The sequence below is a fragment of the Humulus lupulus genome, chromosome 6 (genome assembly GCF_963169125.1).
Source record: "Humulus lupulus chromosome 6, drHumLupu1.1, whole genome shotgun sequence".
In the NCBI taxonomy this organism is placed as follows: domain Eukaryota; kingdom Viridiplantae; phylum Streptophyta; class Magnoliopsida; order Rosales; family Cannabaceae; genus Humulus; species Humulus lupulus.
The window spans coordinates 29697745-29722152 of record NC_084798.1 but is presented as its reverse complement, the minus strand read 5'-3'; the positions used below and the strand labels follow the sequence as shown (position 1 = coordinate 29722152).

Genomic DNA, 24408 nt, shown 5'->3' with positions numbered 1-24408 from the left:
CTCCATTATTAGTTAGCACCGAGGTAACATAGAGAGGGCCTCGCGGCACCATTGCTTGTGTCCCCCTAAGGAAGGCTTTCGACTGTGTTATTCTCAAGGCAAACTTCTTTTTCAAGAATAGGATTTAATGATGTATTTCCAGTTTGACTGACCCAAAGGCACACTCTTGAGTTAAGTCATTGGTCTAAAATAATGGGTTACACTCACATGGTACATTAGGCTTTCGAGCAGACTAGTGTATTCTTGACCAAACAAGCGGTTGTTTATAAGTCAAAAGAGAAATATTGATTTAAGTTTTAACTTATAAATTTGAGAGCTTGTCTCAAAATTAATTTGGAATTAGTCTGACCTACCCTAAGGCTCGTCTTAATCGTGGAATTAGTAATTATTTTTTATGTGTTTTTTGTTGCATTCATGCATCACGTTTACTATTTCGAAAATAACTGATATTTATTATATGCATAGATTCATTTTGTTTATTTATTTATTTTCATCAATTATGTCTAGCTCAAATCCTGTATCTTCTTTACTTGCTAATGAAAAGTTGACTGGTGAAAACTACATGAAATGGAAATCAAACTTGAACATTGCATTAATATGTGAGAAGCCTAAAAAGTCATCCAAAAGCAAAGAGAACAAGAACACTAAAACCTTCAAAAGGAAGACCCCAAAAAGGACTTGCTTTTATTGTGGAGAAAATGGTCACTGGATGAGAAACTGTTCAAAGTATATAGCTGACCTCAAAGAGAAAAATACAGGTAAATTTGATTTACTTGTGTTAGAAGCTTGTTTAGTGGAAGATAATTCCTCATCCTGGATAGTAGATTCAGGAGCCACTAACCATGTCTGCTTTTCTCTTCTGATTCTTAGTTCAATGAGGAAGCTTACTGATGGAGAGGTGACTATGAGGGTAGGCAATGGTCAGATTGTCTCTGCAGCAGCAGTTGGAACAACCCGTTTGGAATTTGAGAATAATAAATTTCTTGTTTTAGAAAATGTTTATTATATTCTTGGATTTTCTAGAAACTTAATTTCTGTTTCTATGTTGCATGAACAAAATTTTAAAATATCTTTTAATAATAATTCGATTGTTATTTCAAGATATGGTTTTAAGATATGTTCTGCAAAATCTATCGATGGGCTTTATAAATTGCAAGCTAAAGAGAAATCTGTTAATAATTCAGAATTATTTAAAACAGCAAATCCAAGATCTATTAAATGACAAAAGACTAATTCCGATAGTGATACATATCTGTGGCACTTGAGATTGGGCCATATTGGTCTAGACAGAATAAATAGGCTTGTAAAGGATGGTCCTTTAAGAGAACTATCTATTGGATCTCTACCTGTTTGTGAATCCTGTCTAGAAGGCAAAATGACCAAAAGACCTTTCTCTGCCAAAGGCTCAAGAGCCACAGAACCACTTCAGCTAGTACATACGGATGTTTGCGGTCCACTTAATGTACAAGCAAGAGGAGGTTATGAATACTTCGTCACTTTTATTGACGATTATTCAAGATATGGTTACCTATATTTAATGCAAAGAAAATCTGAAACTTTTGGAAAGTTCAAAGAATTTCAAGCAGAAGCTGAAAAGCAATTAGGTAAGTCACTAAAATCTCTTCGATCTGATCGAGGAGGAGAGTACTTGGATTTTGAATTCAAAGACCATATCTGTGTGAGCATGGCATTCAATCCCAACTCACAGCACCTGGAACGCCACAGCAAAATGGTGTTTCAGAAAGACGGAACAGAACGTTATTAGATATGGTTAGATCAATGATGAGTTTCTCATCATTACCACTGTCATTCTGGAGCTATGCAATTCAATGTGCTCTATACATATTAAATGTTGTTCCATCTAAGTCTGTCCAAAAGACACCCATAGAATTATGGAATGGTTGTAAACCTAGTTTACACCATTTTAAAATTTTGAGGTGTCCTGCACACGTGCTTAAAGGAAAGACTGGGAAGTTGGAATCACGCTCTGAAGTGTGCATGTTTGTGGGTTATTCCAAAGAGACCAGAGGTGGAATTTTCTATAGTCCAAAAGAAAATAAAACATTTGTGTCGACAAATGCAACTTTTCTTGAACATGACTATGTGAATAACCACAAACCTCGCAGTAAGGTTGTTCTGGAGGAGATGGTCTCAAATGAAGTTGCAAAGTCACCAGCAACAACCAATGAAAAACGGCAAGAGGAAGCTGCTAGTTCTAGTCAGAATAGTATTGAACCTCGTCGTAGTGGGAGGGTTAGTAAGCAACCCACACGCTATGAACACGAAGTTCAAATGCTTGAGTCTGACACAAACAAAGATGATCCATTGACATTTAGAGATGCGATGAATGATTCTGACAAGGACAAATGGCAAGATGCCATGAACCAAGAAATGGAATCGATGTATTCCAATTCTGTTTGGGTTCTTGAAGATCCACCAAAGAATATCAAACCCATTGGTTGCAAGTGGATATTCAAGAAGAAAATAGGAGTGGATGGGAAAGTAGATGGGAAAGTAGAGACTTTCAAAGCAAGGCTTGTAGCCAAAGGTTACACACAGAAAGAGGGGTTGACTATGAAGAAACTTTTTCTCTTGTAGCCATGCTAAAATCCATTCGTATACTCTTGTCCATAGCTGCGTGCATGTATTATGAGATTTGGCAAATGGATGTCAAAACAGCTTTTCTGAATGGCTACCTTGACGAAACCATTTACATGTCTCAACCAGAAGGGTTCGAGTTAAAAGGTCCATTTATGGACTCAAACAAGCTTCTAGATCTTGGAATCTTAGATTTGATGACACAATTAAAACGTTTGGTTTTGAACACAAACGTTGACGAACCTTGTGTCTATAAACAAATCAAAGAAGGTGTAGTAGTATTCCTCGTGCTTTATGTTGATGATATATTACTGATTAGAAATGACGTAACATCATTATCAAAAGTAAAGAACTGGTTAGCTGAACAATTCCAAATGAAAGATTTGGGAGAAGCCAAGTATGTTCTGGGCATTAAGATTCTTAGAGATAGACAGAACAAAACTTTGGCATTGTCTCAAGCAACTTATATTGATAAGGTGCTAGAACGATTTAATATGCAAAACTCCAAAAAGGGTGATATGCCAACCCGTTCTAGAGTATTCCTTTCCAAAGAGCAGTGTCCCAAAACACCTCAAGAAGAGGAAGACATGAGACAATATCCCTATGCCTCAGCAGTAGGCAGTCTAATGTACGCCATGTCGTGTACAAGACCTGACATTTGTTATGCAGTAGGGATAGTCAGCCGTTATCAATCCAATCCTGGATTGAGTCATTGGACTGCAGTAAAGAATATTCTCAAGTATCTTAGAAATACTAGAGATTATATGCTTGTATATTCAGGTGGAGACCTGAACCCCACTGGTTACACTGATTCTGATTTTCAATCAGACAAAGATAGTCGAAAATCGACTTCTGGATCAGTGTTTACTCTTGGAGGAGGAGCGGTAGTCTGGCGAAGTATTAAACAAACCAGCATTGTAGACTCCACCATGGAAGCCGAGTATATAGCGGCTTGTGAAGCAGCTAAGGAGGCTGTGTGGCTCAAAAAGTTCTATTCCGATCTGGAAGTTGTGCCGGATGTGGATAAGCCACTAGTCCTATACTGCGACAACAGTGGGGCAGTGGCTAACTCAAAGGAACCACAGAGTCACAAGAGGGGAAAGCACATCGAGAGGAAGTATCACTTGCTAAGAGAGATAGTTCATCGAGGAGATGTTGCAGTTATGAAGATAGCTTCAGAGCATAATCTTGCAGATCCTTTCACAAAGACTTTATCTATAAAATCTTTTAAGGAGCATGTAAGAAACATGGGAATGAGAGAGATGCATCATTTGCTTTAGGGCAAGTGGGAGATTGTTGGAAATGTGCCCTGAAAGCATATGTAGTAGACATTGTTTTTATGAAATAAATAAATGAATTGAATTTGTTATGCATATATTTTATGGACTATATTATTCTATGATAATATTATGTAAATATCAGGAAAATTCCTAAGTTCATATATGTGATCTCAAACACGTATTGGTACGAGAGGATTGTGTTTGAGATAAATGAACTTGAATAGTTCGCTGTAAAATAAAGTTATGGAATCTTTAGATTAATTACTGCAAGTACGGTCCACTAGTATTATGAATACATGTGATCTAGATCCAGATCACTAGTGTGGTAGGACACTTTAGTGGGGGTGCTTTATATATTAGAGAATATATAGAACTGGACCAGATATATTTATTAATACTTAGTTAAATACCGTTTCGAAGTATTAACCAAATATATCAACTGATGATCATACACAAATAGATCTTAATCCTGAAGTTACTATGAACTCCTGTTTATGTTATATGAATTCTTTGATTCACTTGTTAGGGTCTGTCAAATGATCAGGCTAGAAACTTTTGTTTTGGGAACTCATTAATATAGATGGCTGGGGACATAGTATACAGATATGGAATCTATGCCTTCTCGCAAGAGATTGAATAATGGTTCTCTTAAGGGTTGACTTTTGGGACTGAAAGGTTATTGAGCTCAAATTCATAATTTAGTTATGAATTAACCTTCACTAGTAGAGTCAATGGTACTTAAGAAAACAAGAGATAATTAAAAGGGTAAGACGGTAATTTAATTCCCGATTAATTATGAACCATTATTAGAGGGTCAAGTTGTATGCAATGATTATATCAATGGACGCTTTATGATTATAAAATACTCAGTAAATGAAATGTCTATAATTACAAGAGTGCAGTCTCATATTTATAGTAAAATAATCATGAGATTAATAAATTAAGATTATTTAATTAAAGAGTTTAATTAATAATCTCAAATTTATTGGAGCTTGGAATTATAGGTCCATAGGTCCCCATAGCGGCTCTATCAACATTGTTCAAGGTAAGAGATGATATGAAGGGAAAATAGTTTGAAGACATATTTAAGAAGAAATTTGTTTTTCAGGCCAAATATGCAATTATATGATAATAGTGATTAATTAATTAATTAATTACAAATTAGTTGTAGTTAATAAAATTAATTAATATTTAATTATTGTATAATTTTCGAAATTATATTAAATAAATAAATAAATTTCGAAATTTAATTAAATAATTAATTAATTATAATAAATTAAATATTTATTTTCAAAATTTTTGGATTTAATTAATTGATAGAATTAATTAAATATTTTTATTTGAGTGGGAGAAAATAATCTGATAAGTTCAAATTGGATTTGAATTTAAAAGATTAATATTTATTCAAATAATTAATTATATTTGAAAATTAATTAAAGAGATAATTAATTTGAATTAGATATCATGATGTTAGATCTTATCTGACAAAGTAATTTGAATAAATAATTAAATAAAATTTGAAAAACCAATATCCCTAGAAATTAGGAAGCTACACGTTCACACACAGTCCATGGACTGTGTGTGGTGTGTAGGGCCAGCATTTTCAGGGATGGGATTTTCATTTTTATTTAATTAATTAATTAATTAATGGATAATTCAAAAAATTGGTTTTTGGATTTTTTCATTAATAGAATAATTAATTAATTAAAAAGTAAATTATAAAATGGTTACAGATTTATTTTTTAAAAATTGAATATTTTCTTTTAAGTATGACTAATCAGAAAATTATTCAGATAAGTGATGTGAGACAACTCTGTACATTCGCTCTGTGAAAAATAGAACGATAGTTTTCTCTCCCTGAAAATAAAGAACCAATTCTCAGGCCTATTATCTTGATCTCATGTGTTGAGTACATCAAGTAGAATCACAAATAAACTATCCTTCATTCTCTAAGTGCCCACACATTTCTTGAGGTGTAGAGAACGCTTTGGAAGAACTTGGTGTGAGTACGTGGGAGCGGCATGGATAGGAAGATCGTTCTAAATACGAAAAGATAGCAAGGATACTTGATAGGCTTCAAGAGGTATGAATTCTATCCTTATCTTGTTTATGATTAATGTATGTATATTAATGGATCCGCATATTTAAAGGTAGTTTAAATATGTTACAAAATTTTTGTTGTACACTGGGCCAACAACACCACCATTCCGCTGCGTATTAGGAAACTCGTTCCTAACACATCTGCATTAGATGACTCAACAAGAGCATTAATGCCGGACCGACCTCAAGTTCGATGAAAACTAAAAGCGCTTGTGTGACTTACCCATCAATCACTCATCTGTTAAGTTAGAGACTTACCCACCAGTCTCTCATCTGTTTAAGGCTAGTGGCTTACCCAGCAGCCACTCTTTTGTTTAAGTTAGTGACTTGCTTGTCAGTCACTCAGTATGGTTTTCTGGAACCTCAAAGTGATATTCACTCATCTGATCAGAGCTATAAGCTCTGTATGATCATTTTGATCATCATAGGCATGGATTTGGGTGCTGAGCCCCATAGTGACGTGCTTGTTGGTCACTCAGTATGGTTTACCAGAACCTCAAGTGTTGAAACACTCATCTGATTAGGATTGACTTGATAGTCATCCAATCAGAAGGGCAGGATTTCTCATCCTGGATACCCCAGCATTGTTTGAACTCATTTGCATGCCTGAATAGAATTATGTTTGTTAGGCATGCCAGATATGATTTGATATCATGATATGACTGTTTATGAGCATATGAGTTTTCTTCCTGGGCTTCGGCTCACGGGTGCTTTGTGGTGTAGGTAAAGGAAAAAGGAAGCTGGACCATCCTTGAGTTGAAGGGCTTAGGTGATGCCATGTACATATGCAGCTGCTCGACCAATACTTGGACGAGGTTTGAAAGAGGAACTAGGGTTAAACCCTGTTTTACCGCTTAGAACGGCCTGTTGTAAATATTTTCTTGTAATAGACCTTTAAATTATATTTTTGGGATCCCAATGTATATAACAAACGTTCTAATGAGACGTTATATCTTAACCAAAAATTTTAATCCCTAAACCGCTAATCATACTTAGTTACACGTTTATGGCCTAATGACTCGATTAGCGAGTTTAGCATTGTTTGTGTTATCCCAAAAATTTGAAAAGAATGACGTGTCAGTGAAATTGACACGTGGCATGAGTTAGTAGGGTGATCTGGCTTAGTAATGGCCCAATACATCAGTTAAGGAATGGGACAGATAGTCAAGCCAAATACGCCCGATCGAAGAGAATATTTGGACTGGGGGTTGTTTGGCTCAGACCTCAGTTTGAAGACCCTTGTAACAAAATTGGAGCCAAGTCCAAGAAGTTGAAGGGGAGGATTGAAGTTTGGTTCAAAGTATAAAAGCAATAGGTCCGATCGGACCTAAGCTTAGGGGACCTCTTGTTAAGCTTGGTTCGAATGAGTTCAAAGGGAATGACCAAGGCTCAAGTTTTACTCAAGGGGAAAGCCACATAATGGTCGATCGGGTATGATGTGGAAGAGTTGAACTTGGGCTTGAATGAGGTGAAGAGGAAAAGTATACCTCGGACCACTTTGGTCCGAGGAGAAGGAAGTGGTGTCCGATCGGACATGATGCGTATGAGGTACCTTGGACCATTTTGGTCCAAGGAGAGGACTATGTTCGATCAAGCATACTCATAGGAGGTACCTTGGACCATTTTGGTCCAAGGAGAAGTAAATGGTGGCTCAGACCACCTTGGTCCGAGGAGAAAAGTCCAATGCCCGATCGAGTATTGGTTAAATGAAGAAGGCTCGGACCATTTTGGTCCGAGGAGGGGAGTCATGCCCGATCGGAGGTACCCATAGGAGAGCTACCTTGGGTCATTTGGATCCAAGGTGATGATATATAAAAGAAGTCTCGGACCATGTTGGTCCGAGGAGAAGAAGGATGTGTCTGATCGGACATGGTGCTTGTAGAGTACCTTGGACCATTTTGGTCCAAGGAGATGTAGACGGTGGCTCAGACCACCTTGGTCCGAAGAGAAAGGACCAAGGTCCGATCGGACCTTGTTTGAACGAAGGAGGATCAGACCATTTGGGTCCGAGGAGAGGGGCATTGTGCCCGATCGCACAAGATGCCTGAAAGAGTGCTTTGGACCATTTTGGTCCGAGGAGATGCTAGGAAGAAGATGGCTCGGACCACCTTGATCCGAGGAGCAAAGTGCAAGGTCCGATCGGACCTTGATTGAAGGAGTCAAATAGGGTGGTTTGAACCACCTTAAGCCAAAGAAGACAACCATTGTGTCCGATCGGACACAATGAAGGAGTATACCTCGAATGTGCCCGAGGTAAGAAGCAAAGTAAGTACCCTCGGACGACTTTAGTCCGAGGAGAGCCAAATGTACCTGACCTTTGGTCCGAGGAAAGCCATGCACATACCACCTTTGACCTACGTAAATCTTGAAGAGTAGTCAACATGCATGAGAAACTACGTCAAACTGCCCGAAACTACTTCAGTGAGAATTGGTCCAAGCATCCGGGAATCACTCAATCCTCACTTGAATTTAGGGATCAGTTATATTTTGAATGTTTATTTTGTAATATAAATATTAGGTAAATAATGGAATATCCCTATCTAAAGGGGATATCAATTGAGAATCCCAGGTCTATAAATAGAGATTTGGGAGGATCGTAAAAGGACTTTTGGAAAATTGAGAGTGAATCTGTGTTCTAGAGAGAAAAAGTGTGTTGTTCTTGAGAGAAACCCTTTTTTGTATTCTGGAATATCTGCACTGAAGAAACTCAGTTGACTCTGGTTCATCTGATCTTGAGTGTAGATACAGTAATAAAATCTCTAAGTGGATTAGGCTATTACCGATCATCGGGGCTGAACCACTATAAAAATCTCGTGTTATTTACTTTCATTGAGAAAAACTGTCTGTTGTCGTTTATAATTCTCTTGAAGGTTTGTCGTAGTTGACGTTCTTACGTCGTTGGCTAAATTTACAGTCAACAGTTTGCAATGTGCACTGTAGCGGTCCCTGGAGTTGGGGCGTTAAAGGACCAGCCTAAGGCTTAGTCCTTTTTTATACCCCCAGACATCGATCGTCCGGGGCGGGACCAGCCTGAGGCTTGGTCCTTTTTTATACCCCCGAACATCGTTCGTTCGGGGTGGGACCAGCCTGAGGCTTTGTCTAACGGGGTTTGTACCCCCCCAGACCTTGCCGGTCTGGGTTGGGACTAGGCCTAAGCCTTGTGCCCCCATTGGTATTTGTTCATACTGGGGATACCCCCCAAGTGAGCGGAGACTGATCTGGGGTCACTTGAGTAGAATTTTCATTGTTTAATAACATTTCGTTATGGTGTTTTGTACACGCCATTTTTATTATTCAAGGAATCGCCCTGAGGCGTACATTATTTACAACGAAAATATAAAAATGAAACATGTCTCTCGACTACTGATAGTATTTACGGAGATGTTTTGTGTTCCAGGCTCTTGGGGCTTCCGTGTCATCGAGCCGCTTTAAACTGTACGTTCCGGGGCACACTTCGTGCTGGATCTCGTACGACCCTTCCCAATTCGAGCCCAGAACCCCCACTCCCGGATCTTGGGTGGCAGGGAAGACTCTTCGCAGGACCAGATCGCCGGTTTCGAACCTTCGGATTTTTACTTTAGAGTTGAAATGTTGGGCGATCTTGCCTTGGTACATCTTCAGCTGCACTTGTGACTCTTCCTGGATCTCCTCGATCAGATCTAGGGATTCCTGGAGTAAGGCGTGATTCTAGGCGGGATCGTACGTGTCTCTTCGGTGAGACGGGATGGTCGTTTCAACGGGGATGACGGCTTCACATCCGTAGACCATGGAGTAAGAAGTGTGCCCGGTGGATGTCCTTTCGGTGGTTCGGTAAGCCCATAACACACGGGGCAGCTCTTTGGGCCACTTACTCTTGCAGGCTTGGAGTTTTTTCTTTAACGTCCCTTTCAAGATTTTGTTGACGGCCTTTGCCTGCCCGTTTGCTTGGGGCCTGGCGACCGCGGAGAAGCTTTTGACGATACCATGTCTTTCACAAAAATCTGTGAAGTGGATGCTGTCGAACTGCTTCCCGTTGTTGGATACAATCTTGTAGGGGAGCTCGTACCGACACACGATATTGCTGATGATGAAATCCAGGGCCTTCTTCGAGGTGATTGTACTCATGGGTTCCACCTCAACCCACTTGGTATAATAGTCGATGGCCACGATGGCGTATTTCACCCCCCCTTCCCAGTCGGGAGCGATCCTACCAGATCGATTCCCCACATCGCGAAAGGCCAGGGGCTTGTCATCAGGGTTATTTCTGTTGACGGGACTCGCGGGACCTTCGCGTACCTTTGGCACTGCTCGCACTTGCGGATGTAGTCAATACAGTCTTTCTTCATGGTTGGCCAGAAATATCCTTGGCGCAGGATCTTTTTGGATAGACTGAGTCCGGCTGTATGGTCTCTGCAGAAGCCTTCGTTCACTTCATGCAGGATGGCGCTTAGCTCGGTCCCGGACACGCTCATGAGGTATGGCATGGACAACCCCCTGTGGTAAAGTTTTCCGTCCATCATGACATACCTGTGGACTTGGTATTGAAGCTTCCTGGTTGCAGCCTTGTCTGCTGGCAACCCAGTGGTTGTCAAATAGTGGATAAGGGGTCCCATCCAGGACACGGAGTGGTCAATAGTGTTGATCGCGGAGACTTGAATGCTTGGCATGGGGAGATGGTTAACGGGGACCAGTCCGGACAGCTCTGCTTCAGCATCGGTGGCTAATTTTGCTAGCGTGTCCGCGAACACATTTTTCTCTCTGGGGATCTGGAAAATGGTGTGTCTCTTGAACGCCTGTAGCATTTCTCTCGTCTGAGTCACATAAGCTGCCATTTTCTCCCCTTTGGTTTGATATTCTCCCGAGACCTGCCTGACGACTAGCTGGGAATTGCTGTAGATCTCCAAGTTCGTGGCCCCTACTTCCCGGGCCAAACGCAACCCGGCCAGCAACGCCTCGTGCTCGGCCTCATTGTTCGATGCTTTGAAATGGAAACGCAGAACGTTTTGCAACTGGTGTCCCTGGGGCGACACTAGGATGATTCCAGCCCCTGCAACATTATCGTTCAAGGCCCCGTCCACGTACACCTTCCATACGGGCGCCGCGGGATCCGCGGGGTTGTCCGCCTGGGTGATCCCGAAACATTCCACGATGAAGTCGGCTAGGGCTTGCCCCTTAATTGAAACTCTAGGAACGTAGGCTATATCAAACTGACTTAGTTCCATGGCCCACTTTAAGAGTCTCCCTGACGACTCGGGCTTCTGCAACACTTGCCGCAAGGGGTGGTTGGTCAGAACTTTTATGGTGTGGGCCTGGAAGTAAGGCCAGAGTTTCCGGGGCGCCATCAGTAGACAAAATGTCAATTTTTCCATCAGCGGATACTGTGACTCGGCCCCCAACAACCTTTTACTCACGTAGTAGACCGGGAGCTGGGCTTTTTCCTCCTCCCGCACTAGTGTGGCACTGATTGCGTGCTCGGTCACTGCCAGATAAAGATATAGGGGCTCTCCGTCCACTGGTTTCGCCAAGATCGGCGCTCGGGCCAGGTGCTCTTTCAGATTTTGAAAAGCCTCTTCGCACTCGGCTGACCATTCGAAGCGTCGGCTTCCCCGAAGAACATTGAAGAACGGGATGCACTTATTCGTGGCCTTAGAGAGGAAACGGCTTAGGGCGGCTATCCGCCCAGTTAGACTTTGCACGTCTTTATGCTTCCGGGGAGAGGCCACATCAATTAGTGCCTTGATCTTTTCCAGATTGGACTCTAATCCCCGGAAGCTCACTATGAACCCCAAGAACTTCTCGGAGGCCACCCTGAAAGTGCCTTTCTTGGGATTCAGCTTCATCCCATACTTTCGAATGACCGCGAAGGCCTCGGGCAGGTCGTTTGAATGTTTCCCGGATGTCTTGGACTTGACCAGCATATCGTTGATGTAGACTTCCATGTTTCGCCCCAGCTGGGCCCGAAACATTCGGTTGACGAGCCTCTGATAGGTGGCACTGGCGTTCTTGAGCCCGAAGGGCATGACAATGTAGCAGTATATTCCCTTGTCGGTTTGGAAACTGGTGTGCTCCTGGTCTGCTACATGCATGGAAATCTGATTGTAGTCGAAGTAAGCGTCCATGAAGCTTAAGATCTCATACCCGGATGTCGCATCCACCATCTGGTCGATCCAGGGAAGCGGGAAGCAATCCTTTGGACAAGCCTTGTTGAGATCCGTGAAATCGATGCATGTCCTCCATGTCCTGTTCGGCTTCGGCACCAGAACGAGGTTGGCCAGCCACACGGGGTACACAGCCTCGCGGATGAAATTGATCGATGACAACTTCTCTACCTCCAGCTTGAGGCCCTCGACCCTCTCCGTTCCCAAGGGCCTTCGTTTTTGTCGGACTGGGGTCGCGTTCGGGTCGATGTTCAATGCATGACAGATGATGTTACGGTCGATCCGCGTCATATCTCAATGAGACCAGGCCAGGATATCGTGGTTCTCCTTTACTTGGGCGATTATGGTGGCTCGGACCTCTGCCTGCAGAATTTTCCTGACTTGGATTATCCTGGTCGGATCGGTGTCACTAATGCACACCTCCTCAGTCTCGTCCATGGGCTCCAGGACGTGGTCGTCTCCTATCCTCGGATCCAGCTCATCCTCCTCCTGGACCACTCTTTCAGTGGGGGGAGGAGGAATCGGGCAGACGACTTCCTCGAAGGGTTCCTCCCGAACCATGTAGATTGGTCGGGCGGACACGTGGTAGCACTTCCGGGCGCTCTTCTGATCTCCCCGAACTGTCCCCACCCCTCCGTTGTCACAAGGGAACTTCATGCAAAGATGAAGGATGGAGGTGATCGCCCCGAACTCGACTAGTGTGGGCCGATCGAAAATGACATTGTAAGCAGTGGGGCAATCTACAACCACGAATGTGCAGAACTTGAACGAGTAATGCAACTCGCTCCCCAATGTTACCGGCAACTGGATCTTTCCCATGGGGAGTAACGCGTCTCCGTTGAAGCCGTAGATCTGGGTTGGGCACGACGCCAGATCCGCTTCGGTCAAGCCAATCGCGGCAAAGGCAGGCTTGAACAAGATGTTGACGGAGCTTCCATCGTCCACCAGCACCCGGGACAACAACTTGTTGGCGATCTGGGCGTCTATGACCAGCGGGTCATGGTGCGGGAAATGGATGTTACGGGCGTCGTCCTCCGTGAAGGTGATAGGGAGGTTCATCAATTTTGGGCGCTGAGCCGGGGCCTGGACCAGAGTGCACACCTCCTGATCGTGGTCGAGCTTGCTTAGGTAGCTCTTCTGATCATTCCTGGACGACCCTCCCAGATGAGGCCCGCCTGAAATGTTGGCCACATGCCCGTCCATGAGAGGGGGTGCCGCCCCAGATGGATGAGGCATTCTAGGACCGGGTGTTTGCGCGACGGGGACCCCCTGAGGGGTCTGCGCCACCGGGCCCTGTGCATATCCTCCCGGAGGTGGATATGCTCTGGGCGCACCCGGGGCCGCGGGTTGTCCGGGACCTGTCTGCAGGCCCGAGACTCCCACGGGCATCCTGACCCACTGGTGGAGATGCCCCAGCTTGATCAGATTCTCAATCTCATCCTTGAGTTATCGGCACTCTTCAGTAGTGTGGCCCACGTCCTTATGGTAGGCGCACCGTTTGTTGGTATCTCTCGGATTCCTTCCTCCTTCGAACATGGGGCAGGCTTCGGGTAGTGAACCGCCCTTTTTGTGGCCAGGAAGATGTTCTCCCTGGTGTCCACCAAATTGGTGTATTCTAAATACTGGGGCTCGTAGCCCCTCTTGCCTTTCTTAGCCGGCTCTGACCGATTTTGGCCCTTGTCGGACCTCTTCCCCCGGGAGGGGTTTGCACTTGCCTCAGTTCCCCCAACTTGGGACTGCTGGGCCCCGACGGGGGCAGCGCTGTAACCCATTGGTGCAGCTCCATATCCGAAAAAGGGGGCGGACTGGACCGGGGCATATCCTGAAGAGGCAGGACCATACACTGTAGGCGTGGTGTAGGTAACCCCGGGCATAGCCGCCAAACCTGGAGCAATCGGGGGAGTGACGTAGGGCTGTGCTGGGAACTGCACCCCGATTGCTAGGAATGTCGGGGCACTAGGCTGAGGCGCCGGGGGCCATCCGAACGCCTGGATCTGAGCCTCCTCCCAGTTGATGAACCCCTGGGCCCTCCTGATGAATTCTTCTAAGGTAGCAGCCTTGCTACGCTGCATGTCATCTCAGAGGGAGGACCCGGCCCGGATCCCGGATTGCAATGCCACCAGGCGTTGCCCATCGTCCACCTTGGTCTTGGAGGCCTCCTCGGTGAAATGTTGGATGTAGGCCCTCAGTGTCTCCGTGGGGAGCTGTTTGAGATTGGCGAGGGCACTGATTTGCATGTCCATCCTCATGGCGGTCACGAACTGTTTGTGAAACGCCGATTGTAGCCTCGACCAGGATTGGATGGATCTTGGCTTGAGTCTCTTCCACCATTCCTCGGCGGGACCGCCTAGAGTAATCGAAAAACAGAGACACTTGCCATCATCACTAACATGGGCCACGGTCATAAGTCGGTTGTACCGGGACAAATGATCCCTGGGGTCGGTGGTCCTGGTATAGGCAGTGAGACTTGGCATCTTGAACCCCTTGGGGAGCACAGCGTCCAGGATATGCCTCGCACAAGGCTCTTTGTCCTCCTCATTGGAGTCGGTGTCTGCTCCTTCCTGCTTGCGGACCAAGCGGTTCGTAACTTTTTTCAAAGTGGCCAGTTGCTCCATGAGCTGCCTGGCCACGCCATCCTCTAGGGGAACTCTCTCGTTCCTCCTGTCGTTGATGTTGTTCCTAAGGTCGCCACCTCGGGGGTGGATCTTTTCCTTACGGGGACGTTCTTTCCGAGCGTTCAGCCCATCGCGCAGGTCCACCCGGGACGTGTCGTCCCCAGAACTAAGGGCGTGATGGTCCCCGCTATGCGGGCGTTCCCGACAATTTTTGTTCACCGAAGTACTGAGGTGCAAAGACCTTTCCCGTCCAGCTTGCCCTGGGGCATACCAGGGCCTAGCATCCCGCGGCCGCGTCCTTTGCGGATTGGTCGGGTGGCCCTGTCCTGGGACGGGGCGCACCTTCTCTTTCCTAGGGAGCGGCCGGGGACGGGTCCCAGCTCTCGGGACGGGGGGATTTTTCCCCTGGGTTTTTACCCCGACCTTCTTTTTCTCCCGGTCCGGGTTTCCTAGGTCTTGCTCAGGAAACTGCTCCAGGGGAGGGGTCGGCCTCACATCTTCGGGGGCTCCGGTTCTGGTCTGTGGAGCGAGCTGTTGCGCTCTCGGAGGCGGGCCAGTTGGGAGATCGGTCGCCGGACCCTGCGCGACTATGAATGCCTGTAGGGCTTGGAGGGACTCTTGCATCCACCGAGATGCCTCCGCCTGCTCAGCAATCCTGGCTTCCTGGTCTAGGACTTGCTGCCTCAGTCTAGTCACCTCCAGATTCTCCTGGTTGGGGTCCACTCTTGGGATCTCGGGATCCTCAGCTTCGTCATGGTATTCCCCCTCATTCCCCTCCTCTTCTTCATAATAGTCCTCCTTGTACTCTGTTCCACCTTCGTAGTCTTGTGACTCGTCAGGGTGGGATGTCTGATGAGGAGCGTCCTCAGGTGGACTTTGAGGAAGTTGTTGGGGGGGCAGTGGCTCTCCATTGTCCTGTTTTGGGTTAGTAGGGTCGAAAGTGGTGTGTCTTGTATTCACCATTGTTGTAGAGGTTTGATGTCAACACTAGCTTCCTCAGGCTCTCAATGAAAGCACCAAAATGTTTATCGATATTTTCGGAAACTATAATAATAAAAGATGAGAGAGATTAAGAGAAAGGGTTAAGAGGTTATAAGCAAGATTTTTACGTGGTTGGGGCGTTAACGAGCCTTAGTCCATGAGACAATTGTATTAGAACTTCGAGAGTCTACAGCAATGGGGTTTTCTCTTCGTTTTAGCAGAGTAATAATATGCATACAAAAAAAAAAGTCCCTTCTCCAGTGCTTTGTTACATGCATTTATAGGTTCACGGGAGCGCTGGGCGTGGGCCGGGCTGACCCGGGCCCAATAAAGGTATAAATATTGCTGGCTTCTCTATCAGAAGTCCAATACAGAAGAATTAAAACATCAAAGAAAAATGCTAACTTGAGCCCGTTGGTCCAGCCCAAACCGTAACTATCATTTGACAAACTGGAGCTTTTGGTTTGGGCATCTCGAATTGCGAGACAGATTCAGGGGACAAGATCGGTCAGAGCAGTGGCGGCACAGGTCTGAACCAGCGGCATACAATCCCGAGGTGGCCTTTTCCGTAGGTGAAATGTGGGGACAACTCCCACGCTTCGCAGGGCGGAGTCAGGGTCATGGACGCTTTATCCTGCCAACCTTGGGAACTCGACCCGTGTCTGTTTACCTCTGTCCCTATCCATTTACCATGAGCCTGGATCATCCACCAGGAGCCTGGATCGTTTACCAGGCTTTCGGACCGTTCGTACCGATCCCAACTGTTATCCCCAGCCAGTTGAACCGTCTCCCGGATGACTGTCCCGGACAATACTTCCCGGACACCTTCCGGGCCTTGCCCAGAATTGGGCTGCCGATATCCACCCCGCTCCTTGCCAAACGGGCCTGGACTGGGCCCGTCCTCAATTGGGCAGTTAGTGGGCCTGGAACGCGGTCCCGGGCCCACGGCAGGAAACGGGGATAACAACTACGCATCACTAAAAAAAATTGACAGTGGCACATGATTACTATCACAAAAAAAAATCAAATTTTTTTTGATAGTGGTGACCAGTTACTGCAGATAAAATGTTGATTGAAGAAAATAAAAAATGGAAGAAAATAAGAAGAAATGAGAATGAAAAATATGGTAATGAAGGTCTCAGAATTTTTTCTTTAAAGAATTATGTAAAAAAAAATATTTTATAAATTTTGAATGATAAAAAGTAATACAAATAAATTAAAATTATAAAAATAATCTCAAAACATATCAAAACTTGTTGATCCCTAAAGAGGGTGTTTTAAAATTTAAACTCGCAAGTGCACGATCGGAATATAATGTTCATGTAAGTACGAGGTCGAACCCATGGGAGTTGACTAACATCAAAAGAAACTATTTCAAACAAAGCAATAATATTCTAACCTAGTTCCAAATATTTGATAAGATTTTGTTTTAGAAAAATAAAAGACAAGTAATAAAAAGATTTAAGATTAAATAGAAAAATGGTTTTCAAATAAGATAAGTAAAATAAGATTATTAAGATATTAGAATCCACAAAATGCAAGTTCAATAATATTTATAAGTATATTGATTCCCAAGTTTTGATATAGTTGAAATAAATCACACTATATATTTTTTCAAAATAGATTTTCTATTCAAGCACAAGTTACTCTTTAAAAAATGTAGGATTTTTCTTCACTTATATAAGATATAATTTCTAAGCATTAGTTGTGTTACAACCTAATGAAACTACAAAAAATCAAAGAAATTATGTTTAGGCAAAATATGATACTTATGCTCTAAGAATTAGATGTGAACAATTTAATGAAAAGCATTTAATCAAAGAATATCATATTTTTGCATAATGAAGGACTAAGTGTAATATGCTTTAACACTCAATAATAGATGAAAAATGCATATCTTTGATAGAAAAATCCATAAACAATGTTGTACAAATGAGAAATCAACATACAACAAAAAAATACTATCTAGTTACATTTTGCTTCATCATCATCTTAATAAACTTTGAAAAAGATTAGAAGCTCATAACTAGATAAAAATGACTAAATAACATACTTGACATGCTCTTCAAAAGATGAAAATGGTAGATAGAAAATAGTGAAAAGAAGAGAGAAAAATATGTGTAGAAGAGGTTGAAAAGATGAAGAAGAAGAGCTCTCCAAATGGTCTTACAAGACTCTATTTATAGGCAAAATATGGAGATTAAATTAATCAAATTAAAATAAATAAATTGATTAATTTAATTGTGTTGGGAAGTGGTAGGATAAATAGAGTAAGTGTAAGAGTATTGGAAAGATGAAATGTTTGGTTAGGTAAAAGATTAGTGAAAAGCTAGGGTAAAAAAATAAATTAGGAATGTTTATTTAGGTAAGAAAAATAGGTAAGAGTGAATTAATATTTGAGTGAAAAATATTGGGAATAAAAATGTGATTTTTGGGTCTTTTTGTGGCTGTGTGGTGCTGAAGGAGTGTTGGGCCGTGGGTGAAGTTGGGCCCGAATTGGTCTTGGGCTGGGTAGGAGGACAGGCCCATGGTGGTGAGTGCTGGGCATAATTGATGCTTGGCGTGGATTGCTGAAGGGAGGGACAGCTGGTTTATGCATGAAGGCTGTTGGAGGCTGGATGTTGGTCTTTGCATGCACTGGTTGACTTTGCTGGAGCTTCAAGTAGTCAAGAGGCAGCTGAATGTGAGCTAGGATGGAAAGAAGATTGATGTCTTCAGTTGGGCCTTGGAGGTGGACCTTTATCAAGGCTTATGGCATTTTCAAAAATGCCAAGCTTTTCATTTCTTTTATTTGAAAATGTCATTTCTTCTCTTTCATTTTTCTTACTTTTCAATAGCAAAAATACACCAAATTCCCTAACAAAATAAACATAAACTAAATCACAATAAAATATTTCCATTATAAAATAAATCAAGTTAATTCTTTGAAAATATTAATTATAACTTAATTTATATTTAACATTTAAATTCAAGATTACAACATTTTTTACCTCAAACTAAACAATAATAATTCAAATAATTAACTACAATATTTTACAACAAAATAACTATAAAAACAGACAAAAAATCTATAAAATTAAAATAAAGCTAATAAATTCAAAAAGTAATTAAAACTTAATAATTTAATTAAAAACTTAAGAACTAAATTATTTTTAGCTTAAAAAGTGTGGTAAAATAACTCTAATTTCTAGAGTTATCAAAAACAAACTACTAAAAATGTATAAAAGATAAAATTTGGTATACAAATAATTTTTTTCAAATATATGGGAAAAAAACTCCCATAAAAATGTAATAAAAAACTTAAGGAAAAAAAAACTGCCATATTTTTCAAAGTTTAAGAAAAAATCTCTTATTTAGTGTAATTTTCTCAATTAAAAATATGGACATTTACATACTTTCACACACCATTAATAGTCATTTTGAACCAAGCCCCATAACTCAATATGACTAAATTGGTAATTATTAGTAACTCATCAAAACTAATTACCATCGGTAATCAAATGGTTTATCAACCAAATTGGTAACCAAGACATCTGAAATTGAGGGAAAATTTATACTAAGACAATATAAACTTAGTTAAGAAGGCAACAACCTTAGTCAGTACTTATAATCTCACAATAAGCATGTACATAACTTGTTTGTGGATTAAAATCCTAGCACATAAGTATCAATGAATGAAGCATATTATAAATGATGGCTATTATATTACGAGACTCGTAAGTATTAATATATCGTGTAAATAATTTGTACATATGTAAGTTATATTTATAATTTGACAAGATACCAAATTATAAATATTAAAAATTATTTTTATAATCATTTAATAGAGAGGTAATGGTTTCTATGAACCAAACTATCTTGTATTCTCACATCTCTCCTATCGCAAACATTCAAAGAGAAAATAGTTATTGCTATTGGAATATCCTAACTTTTTGCATTATCTCTAACAAGTTTATGCATTGGTGGTGTTATACTCTTCTTCTTTGTTTCAACAAAGGTTGTATTATAATGCGATTACAACAAATTTAATGATAATATTACCAAACTAATGAGCTTAAGAGATGGTGACTTGCTATACCTTCTCTTTTATATAAATATATGTACAAATTTATACAACGACTACATTTCCGGTTTTGTGCTTTGTACATTGAACCTATTCATATTCATATTCATATTCATATTCATATTCATATGATATGACTTATCAATAAAGGCAGACAAAACTTTAAATTAACATCATTTGCTTGCATACCGATGCCACCCCTTTTTGTATTTAATTATACATTATATTTTTAATATTGAGTTTTGAGAGTGTTGAGAAAGATATGACAAAAGCAATTCTATAATTTTTATATCTTAAAAGAATCTAAATGGGAATGAAAGACGTCCTCTCTTACGTCGTAACCTTACCCACATTGGTCTATGAAAGATTAGAGTTTCCAAAAGAAAACTACAAAATAAAATACATTTTGGAGGAGCATTTGAGCATGAATTGACTTCCTTCCTTGTATCCAAAACACACAACAAAACAAACACGTCATCTCATCAACTATATATTACATATATCAATATACACACACTACAGTAACACATATTATATAATATAGTTTGGCACTGAAAACCCTTTTGAGAAATACAGAGGAAGAATATGGGTTGGAAAGGAGTTCTGGGTTTTGATTATGGAATAGTTCAAGCACCATTGGGACCTGATATTTCTGGTCCTGAGCTAGTTGCTGCTGTTGCTAATGCTGGTGGACTTGGTTTCCTTAGAGCTCCTGACTGGGTTAGTAGCTCGATCTACTTTACTTCACCTTTTATTTATAAATTATTATACTCTTGGCAATAGGTTAAATTGAAGTCAGAGTAAAATTTTCTTTCTGGGTGTTTTTGATTTATTGAATTTGGGTTGTTGACATTAGAATCAAACATCGTTGAAAGTTGGTTTTGAATTTTGGTTTACTAGGAAGACCCAGATTACTTGAGGGAACTAATAAGAAAGACTCGAACTTTAACTGACAAACCATTTGGAGTTGGTGTTGTTCTGGCTTTTCCTCACGAAGAGAATATTAAAGCAATTTTGGAGGAAAAAGTAGCAGTTTTGCAGGTTTACTGGGGTGAATGTTCAGAGGAACTTGTACTTAAAGCACACAGGGCAGGGGTGAAGATTGTTCCTCAAGTGAGTCTGCTTTTACTTTGTGTTTTTATTTTGTGAAGAGTGTTTAGAATTCACCTCGATATTTTGATACTTTCTACTCTTACAATTGATGCATATTTGTTATAAAAATTATATATTTGATTATAATAAAATTTGTATTTTAGATTGGGAGGCTTGAGGAAGCAAACAAAGTAATAAATTTGGGTGTGGATGCAATTATTGTTCAAGGACGTGAAGCTGGTGGACATGTCATCGGTCAGGTATAAATACTAGAATGGAAACATCAGCATTTTATAACTAACAAAAACATTTTACATGAACTGCATATTATAACAAACAAACACACTTTTTTTAATAAAATTAGTCATGACTAACATTAATTTACAAAACAAATCGATAAATTATTTATAAAAACGAATATTATCTTATAGAGCAAATTCATTTTCTTATTGCTTTTTCGCTGAAGTGGGACTAAATTTTTTTTACATACATATCATTTGATTTTGTAATATTTCCAACCTGATAAACATAACTAATATTGAACTGCAACAGGATGCTCTTTTCCCATTGTTGCCAAGGGTAGTTGATCTTGTCGGAGACAAAGAGATCCCTGTTATTGCTGCTGGAGGCATTGTCGATGCTCGCGGTTATGTTGCTGCTTTGGCCCTTGGAGCTCTGGGCGTCTGTTTAGGCACAAGGTATCTTCAATTCTTATATCTTCATATAAAGTTAAACATCAATTCATTCAAGCAATCTTAAAACTCTTCTTCTTGCAACTGAGGAAAGTAATGTCAGCTCATTTGCTTTGCTTTGGTTAGCAATGTTCAAGATAAGATTATTAAAATTTAAGAAACTTGCATACTCATTGTCCTATAAATGTTGTGTCACAATCAACTATCTAATTTTTTACTAAGCATGGACTGCATTTAACAATAACTCATTTGCTTTGGTTTGGTTAGCAATATTTTCTATAGCATTTCTTAGAACTCCTTTCAAGTCATGACATTACAAGCCTTTTTTTTTTCAGATTTCTTGCAACTGAAGAAAGTAATGCTCATCCCATTTACAAGAAGAAGTTGATCGAATTCGATAGGACTGAGTATACTGATATATTTGGGAGGGCAAGGTGGCCTAATGCTCCGCAACGTGTTCTTGAAACACCTTTCTTCAATGAATGGAAATCTATTCTTCCTCGTGAAAATGAAGCAAACCAACCTGTTATAGGTAGATCAATAATACATGGCAAGGTACGTAAGACTAGTATGCTATGTAATCAAATCTTTATTATAGTTGTGGGATTAGTTCCTCCAAGTCATAACAGTTAACTAACTAACCAACTATTGTCAAGACTTTAAGCCTATAAATTGGGGCTTTGTATTCCACTTGCACACAACTAAGATTAGAGACTCAAGATTAGTGAGAGAGAGAGTGAGTACAAGAGTTTGAGCTGGGAACTTTGGGATGTTGTATTGAGTATCACAATAAGTGATTACTCAGGGGAGAGAGTGTGAGGAAGAAAACACTTTGTTATTGAGAGAAATATTCCATGATGTTCAGCTGTAATGGTGTACTCAATTTGCGTCAAATTTGAGTGAATAAAGAAGACTAGAGAAGTGTTCCTAAACTGGACTAGGATCAAGATCATCACTGATCTTGTTCTGAACCAGTATACATGTTTGTGTTCTTTGTGTTTTTCATTTAGTTTCTGCACTTAGTTTATGTTCAGATTAGTTGTGTGTTGTCTAATTGTTGTTATTTTGTTTAAACTGATGTTTGGTTTTACTTTTCTGGGATCTTGAATTAGAAACCATACAGATTTCCTACAATAGTAATAAATTTTCATGGTGAACTCATCTTGATTTGATTTCACATTCTTCTCTTGCAGGAGAGAGAGATTCGCCGACTTGCAGGTACTGTTCCAAATTTGACAGCAACTGGTGACATAGAAAGCATGGCCATGTATGCTGGCCAAGGTGTAGGTCTTATTAAGGAGATTTTACCAGCTGGTGAAGTTGTTAAGAGAATAGTTGAAGATGCCAAGGTTTTGATCAAGCACAATTTCAGTGAGATATAAATTTGTGTAACAAAAAAGTTTCCCAAATGAGGGTACTAATGATGATAAGCATAGGTTGTCTTAATAAAAAATTGCTGCAACTGAATAAAGCTGATTTTAGAAAATGGGGTTCGCCATGTGTGTTATATGTGTTAGTGTCTTGTAATTTGTTTTAAACCACTTTAATTGATAAATTTTGAATGAAATTCATGAAACAAAAAAAGAAGAAAAATATTAGGAAAAGAACGATTACAATATTATTGATGATTAATGACAAATGTCGAAGGAATACATATGCACTATGGTTACCAATGGTTACAAGTAATAATTTGACTACCCTTGATAATAACTAATTTAATATCCCCTCAAACTCAGGGTGCTAAAGAATGAACTTTGAGTTAGTTTCTCAAATCAAGGAATTATGTAATAGAAATCGCTTTGGTTAGGAGATCTGCAACTTGATCAATGGCGAGAACATGCCTTGAAGTGTTCCTTGAAGAACTTTTTCTTGACAAAATAGAGGCCAAATTAAATGTGTTTTGTCCTGGCATGTTGGATAGGATTAGCATACCAAAACTGCAGAAGGAACATTGGAAAGCTTGACTTGCAGCTCATCGTGTAAGGACCTTAGCCAAGTTATTTCTACAACAACGTGAGCAAAGCCTCTATATTTTGCCTCAATACTTGATCAAGACACAATCTTTTGTTTCTTTGACTACCAAAAGATCAAGTCATGTCCAAGAGAAAAGTTGTTTTATGATGTTGACCTTTAATCATTTGGATCTGATGCCTAAACTTCCAGTTTAAGCTTGCTGCGCACAAGGTTGACGATGAAAGCCCAGGTCTAAAGTTCATGAAATATTTCTAAGGCTTCAGAAGGGTCTTGCATAAATTGGCATACTCGATTTTTAAGGCCTTTTGATGGTGGCATATTGAAATGCTTCCATAATACTTCTGTACAACTTAGTGTCATGAATTGGGCCACTTCCATAGGTTGTTAACAATCCTCAACATTTATGTTTGTGGCAACTTGGTTCTTGATTTTTTTTGTCAAATTAGTCCTCAAAAGTCACATAATTCTCGCATTAATATTTTTAAAAGATAAAAATTATTTTCGAAAAAAATATTCAAATTAAAAAAAAAATCTCACTATCTCATGATCTCTACCTATTATTTTTTTTCCTACAATCCCTCCTTTCCCAACATGACTCAACACAATCATTGTACAGTCATGGACATTGTGTACGTCATTGCTATATGTGTTCCATTCATATAACAAAGCTGGAGATATATTTATTTTCTCAATTTCAAAACACGTTAGTTGTCATCAAGATGCCACCGGAAACACCACCTGAAGCCTAAGAGCACAACTAAATCGTTGCCAGAATCTGGAAATTTTTCAAATATCGCGTTTATAGGAAACAAGTAAAAAATGACCACTTATAGTTGTTTTTGACACCAAAATGGGCCCAAAACAACGCAAATAACA

The 24408-nt window shown here is 40.7% G+C and overlaps 1 protein-coding gene across 1 annotated transcript; it reads left to right on the top strand.

The window, feature by feature from the left end:
• Nucleotides 1-20221: 20221 nt before the first annotated feature.
• Nucleotides 20222-23044, top strand: LOC133781983 (uncharacterized). Its single transcript, XM_062221106.1, has 6 exons — nucleotides 20222-20494; nucleotides 20675-20887; nucleotides 21031-21126; nucleotides 21419-21564; nucleotides 21894-22113; nucleotides 22752-23044. The coding sequence occupies exons 1-6, from the start codon at nucleotides 20360-20362 to the stop codon at nucleotides 22938-22940; spliced, it is 999 nt and encodes a 332-aa protein (XP_062077090.1). The 5' UTR covers nucleotides 20222-20359; the 3' UTR covers nucleotides 22941-23044.
• The last annotated feature ends 1364 nt before the right edge of the window (nucleotides 23045-24408 follow it).